The sequence below is a fragment of the Onychostoma macrolepis genome, chromosome 06 (genome assembly GCF_012432095.1).
Source record: "Onychostoma macrolepis isolate SWU-2019 chromosome 06, ASM1243209v1, whole genome shotgun sequence".
In the NCBI taxonomy this organism is placed as follows: Eukaryota; Metazoa; Chordata; class Actinopteri; order Cypriniformes; family Cyprinidae; genus Onychostoma; species Onychostoma macrolepis.
In genome coordinates, this window is record NC_081160.1 from 7,451,731 (window position 1) to 7,457,400 (window position 5,670).

Sequence of the window (5,670 nt, forward strand, 5' to 3'; positions counted from 1 at the left end):
TTCTCATTAGTACTGTATCTATTCTCAAAGATATTGTAACCCACCCACCCCCATCACCTTCCAAATGCCCTTACACAGAAACATACCCCAACTCTCTGGAAGAAAAAAAAAACAGGAGAAGGGGACGTGGGATGGGGCGTTTCCCTCACCCTAAAGAATGAAGCAGTATCCAGTTTCATTTGGAGAGGAGGGGAAGAGATCTTATGCTTTGGTGCATCTCAGGGCTTCCTGTTGTCCCAGAGGCAGGGTGGCAAACTTCACACCATTTGTGATTATATCCTGTTTTTGTAGGCCACTTTTATGTTTTATGTCTTAGAAGAAATGTTTACTCTTTCACCATTATAGTCCCCCTTAATTCTTTAGTTCACTCCTATTCTGTCGTTGTCCTTGCTTCTCCCCTCTTAAGATTCATGCTACAGACTGAAACCATTAATGGACTCGAGACACATGGAGGGATACTCACTTGAGGTCTGTTGTTGTAGTAAATTATGCGGCTATCAGTTTCAACTACTTGCTAACAACTGTTTTGGGGGAAATATCAAAGTGTCGTCAGGGCATCGACACGAGTCACCATTTGTACAAACGAAATCAAGCCAAAGCAGCTTTTAAAAATCTAATCACTTTATTAAGTGAAATTGAAAAAGGCCTTAAACAAAATTCATCTGCTTAAATACATCATACATCTTTTGACAGAAATGTGATATTTACAAAAAACGAAATATGGTAACATTTCCTCCTGTACATACTTCTGGGCTAAACATTTTTAATCCTGTCAGTCACTTTCGCGTCACTAAGGCCTTTAAAATGGCAGAATATTAAATTACTTCATGAGACCTGGCTTGATATGGCAACATGGATGAATAAGCAACTCATGACCAAAGAACATTAAATTTAACTAGTTCTAAAATCTAAATAAATGGCCATGTGCAACCAAATACTAAAATATGTAATCTATGAGAAAATGAACAAAAATGTGGTAAAAAAAACAAAACAAGAGAGACATTCATTCAACAACAGGAATTGATCAGTACTGCAAGGCACAAGACAAAATTGCAGAGATTTTTGCACGCCACGGGGTGAAGAAAACGTGGCGTATACTCCTGATAACCGAAGTCATCATTAAAGTCCCCACATCAGTATGAAAGATAAGAGTTCTGCCATCTTTTCCATTAAAATCATTAGTAGGGTTTCCAAGGCTTGAAGTTTAAAAACCATTTTGAGATTTAGTCCATTGGAGAAATGCATGTTCTTTGGAGTTGTGCTTTCAAAAGGATTGGCAAAGTCTGGGCACTTTATAAATGAGAAAAGCATCATGCTGGGCTCACGCAGCAGTGTCTTCTACCATCAGCATGGTTTAATGTAGTATGTGTGACCTGATCGCAGTTCACGTTTCCTTTCAATATTGACCTGTATTTCTCACAAAGCTCAGTTCACACTGTCGTCTCGCCCTGGTTGTTGCCCAGCCGCTTGTAAAACTTGCGCCACGACTGTAGAGTTTTTCCAGACCAGATCCAGAATCCTGATGTGATTCCTACGATCATAGTCATGAGGTACTTGATCATAAACACAGTGAAATCCGGCGTCATTGGCGCGAAGTTGTTGGCCGGGCACGGCACGGCAAAACGCTTGCACGTCTGCATGTGCCAAGTTTTTTCCCACTGCTCACGGAACGCTTGTTCGTAGAAGTAACATGCAATAACGATAGTAGCCGGAACGGTGTAGAGGACGCTGAAAACGCCAATACGCACCATCAGCTTCTCCAGCTTTTCTGTCTTGGTGCCGTCATGCTTCATAATGGTACGGATGCGGAACAACGAGACAAATCCAGCCAGAAGAAAAGACGTTCCGATGAAGAGGTAAACAAACAAGGGGGCAAGGACGAATCCACGTAAGGCGTCAACATTGTAGATGCCCACGTAGCATACGCCGGTCAGAAGGTCACCATCCACTTGTCCCAAGGCGAGGATGGTGATGGTCTTCACAGCAGGGACGGCCCATGCTGCCAGGTGGAAATATTGAGAGTTAGCTTCGATTGCTTCATGGCCCCATTTCATTCCAGCAGAAAGGAACCACGTCAGAGACAGGATCACCCACCAGATTGAGCTGGCCATGCCGAAGAAATACAGGATCATGAAGAGAATGGTGCAACCTTCTTTTTTAGTCCCCTGAGCCACAGTCCTATAAGCGTCATCCCTGAACTTGTCAATGCAGACCACCTTATCCTCCAGCAAAAACCCGGCCGCATAAGCCACCGCCACCATAAAGTAACACCCGGAAAGGAAGATGATGGGGCGTTCTGGGTAACGGAACCGGCGCATATCCACAAGGTAAGTGAGGACCGTGAACAGGGTACTCACACAGCACAGGATTGACCAGATTCCCACCCAGAGCCGACCGAATCGGACCTCTTCCTCCTTGAAGTACATCAGGCCGTGCGGCTGTTTGTGCTCGCAAGGGGCGCCGCAGTTTTTTGCCCCTAAAAACTGGTAATTGAGGTAGGAAGGGACTGTGAGTTGAAGAGGGCAAGTAAAAGCCTGACTTTGGCGTGGCGCATGCATGCGTGGAGTGAAGGGGTCCGGTATATAAGGCGCAGGGTCTGTCGCCGGGATGTCGGGGTCTGATTTGTTCTGTCCCACACAGATCTCTCCTGCTCCGTGCACTGGAAAGTTCTCACAGCGGAGTCGTTCGGGCCACTGGAAGCCGAACTTGTTCATGAGGGCCTCGCATCCTTGTCTCGCACGCTCACACAGAGAGCGACAGGGAGGAATTGCCTGTTCTAGAACAGTACACACCGGCGCATACATGGAACAGAGGAAAAACTTCAAATCTTGAGAACACTGAACTTTGACCAAGGGGTAGAACTGGTGCACCTCCAGTCCTGCGTCCTCCTGGTTGGTGTGTCCCAGGAGGTTTGGCATGATAGTTTGATTATACTGGATGTCTGTGCACAGGGGGATAGATATGGGTTGGCAGAACCCGTGCTCTGGGACGGAGATACCCTTCTCTCCGTGATACTGGGCGGAAGACAGTCCAAGCAGAAGTGTTGCGATGAATAAGAGGCATGGATTGACTTCCCATACAGCCATCATTGATTGCCTGGAAAACATAGAAATGTGGAAAATTTAACCATTTATATCTTACAGCTAGTAGTTATTTTTAACTAGAAGTAATCCAATAGCGACTAGTATCTTTTAAGAATTTCACTAACTAATCATGAGATACTATTTCTTTTCTAAACTATCTATTCAATTAGTCACTATCCAAGTAGTGGCAAGCAACTGTTCTTTTGTTACTGGAAGTGTATCAACTACTGATATATATCAGCTGTTTACTTCAGGCAAAAATATTTGTTGCTAGTACATATTGTAGTTTTACTGGTACCTCTTCACTAGATATTAATACTTCATTTTTTAGTACTTGTAACCATTTAAATAGTTACTAGCATCTCTTCCAATTTTCTTAGTACTAACTAAACAGACACACCTTTCTAGTAACTAACCTTACTAGTACAATTTTTAATTGTAATTATAAAAGTAGCCATTCTGACTAATCATTACATATGACTAGTATAAAGGAATTGTAACTAATGAGCAAAACTAGTAAGCTACTAGTTAAATTAAGGCAACTCCATAGAATTAAATGGCAAAATTTTCAATGTGTTACCAGAAACAATGGAAAACTTAAATCGTCAGTATATGGTTAATGACTAGTAGGGAATTTATAACTAGAAGTATGCAATAATTAAGTACTAGTGAATAATTGTATAAACACCGGTCACACCATTGGAAGAAGTAATAGTCTCTAATGAACAATTATTAGTGAAATTGAGGTCATTACATGCAAGAAAATAATACAAAACATAAAGTGTATAGTAGCTGTAAGTTTAAAAAAAATGCAAAAACGAGTTTCGGGGAACTTTTAAACAAAGGAATGATTCACAACGAAAACCAAGTCGTGAGATTAAATATATCTAACGTTACACACATAAAACTCTATAAATAGACTTAAACTTCATCCATTGTCGCATAAAACCGAACACAAACAAATGTAAACTTACTAGAATGTTCGTGTTCCGCGAAACTTGTTACAATGGGATATTCCTCCAATCCGATCTGGAGCTCCAGACGTGTCTGATCACTCGTAGGCGAATCACAAACTATCCTCCAGCTCAGAGTTTTTTGCGTTCAGGTATTCATGACCCCTTTTTTTCGAGACTACTCCACATATTTCATCATCAGAATCCCCAAACATCTGCCTCCTTTTGAGCTCGGCCCTCCTCTCCCTTACAACACAATGTAAGAAACTTTCTCCGCCACTCCTGTTGAATCTGCAGCTCTATCACTGTAAAGTTGATACGCTGACTCCACATTGCTCCACAGTAATGATAAAACGGTTTCAAGCAGCCCTTCATTCAAGGTCCCTAGCGCTTCTCCACGGGGCGCCTTGAAACCTCCTACCTTCCCACCAATGGGAAGATGTGTTTTTCTTAGCGCAGCGTTCCTTATTGGATCGGAAGGAATATTTTAGAAAAGGGTGGGATTGTAGTGTCTTCTTCTCCTAAATGAATTTTCTAATTTATTTTAAATGTATGAATATGTGCTGGAATCTTGGGGCCCAAACTGAACGAGTGTAATAATTCTCCAGTTCAAAGTGAATCTTAGGTGCATAGGTGATTTAAATTGTCTTTAAAATTTGATCATATTTGGAGGGACAATCTTTTTTTTAGCTATCTGGGATTCGAGTGCAAGAACCTTAGAAATAGATGTTTGTGCAGTAAAACTAATGGATTTATAGCAGAGACTCCTCAACTGAATGTGATTTCTGCCACATAGATCATAAAGCCATTTGGTGATGAAGTGGGAGCCGGACTGAATTATTACTCTCAAACAAATATACGAGCACATTCAACTTGTGAAAAGTTAAGTCTTGTGATTTGTAACCTGAAAATGGGCAGAAAGCCTGCGCATGTGTACTTATGATTAATGAGAAATCTGTTTATGAGAAATCACTGGCTAAGTATTGGAAACCATAGGCCAAACTAGTGACATATTCCTGCTGTAATGGCCATATTTATAGTGATGTTTGAGCTCAGAGATGTTGATAAATCTCAATGGTATGTGAGTCTTGTAGATTTATACAGCCAGAGACACATCTGATGACGAAACCAGGGCAAATGCATAGGGCGACACACTGCAAAACACTTTTTTTTAAATGGTCTAAGCCTAAAGCAAGGCATATAACAGATGCAAAACACTTTTTTTCCAGTCGTGCTTCAAATAGTTTTTCCATTTTTTGGTGCACCCTTAATTGAATAGCACAGACAATGTGCCTGTTCTCAAAATCAAAATGAATTTGATAGCAATCAGAGTCTAAATAAACCTAATCAATGACTTTAAAGATATGTTTATCACTATGTCTGTTCTTTTTGCTTATCCACATCTCTGCCAGAAAGATATCTGGATCCAATGTCTGTTATACAAACATTTGTCTCTCCCTTTCACATTCAACAGAATATTTTATCCATCTGTCAGCATTCCTTATCTCTTGCTGAATTAATTACGCAAACACACAGTATTTGACCAGACCTCCAATATCACTTCAAAACTGATTCAGGGATCTTGCTAGCAGCAGTTTGGACTCAGGGATGGACTCACATCTGAAAGAAAGTCG

The 5,670-nt window shown here is 41.2% G+C and overlaps 1 protein-coding gene across 1 annotated transcript; it reads right to left on the reverse strand.

The window, feature by feature from the left end:
• Positions 1-599: 599 nt before the first annotated feature.
• Positions 600-4,458, reverse strand: fzd7b (frizzled class receptor 7b). Its single transcript, XM_058778559.1, has 2 exons — positions 4,058-4,458; positions 600-3,096 (listed from the first exon to the last, which is right to left on the reverse strand). The coding sequence occupies exon 2, from the start codon at positions 3,087-3,089 to the stop codon at positions 1,431-1,433; it is 1,659 nt and encodes a 552-aa protein (XP_058634542.1). The 5' UTR covers positions 3,090-3,096; positions 4,058-4,458; the 3' UTR covers positions 600-1,430.
• Between the last annotated feature and the right edge of the window lie 1,212 nt (positions 4,459-5,670).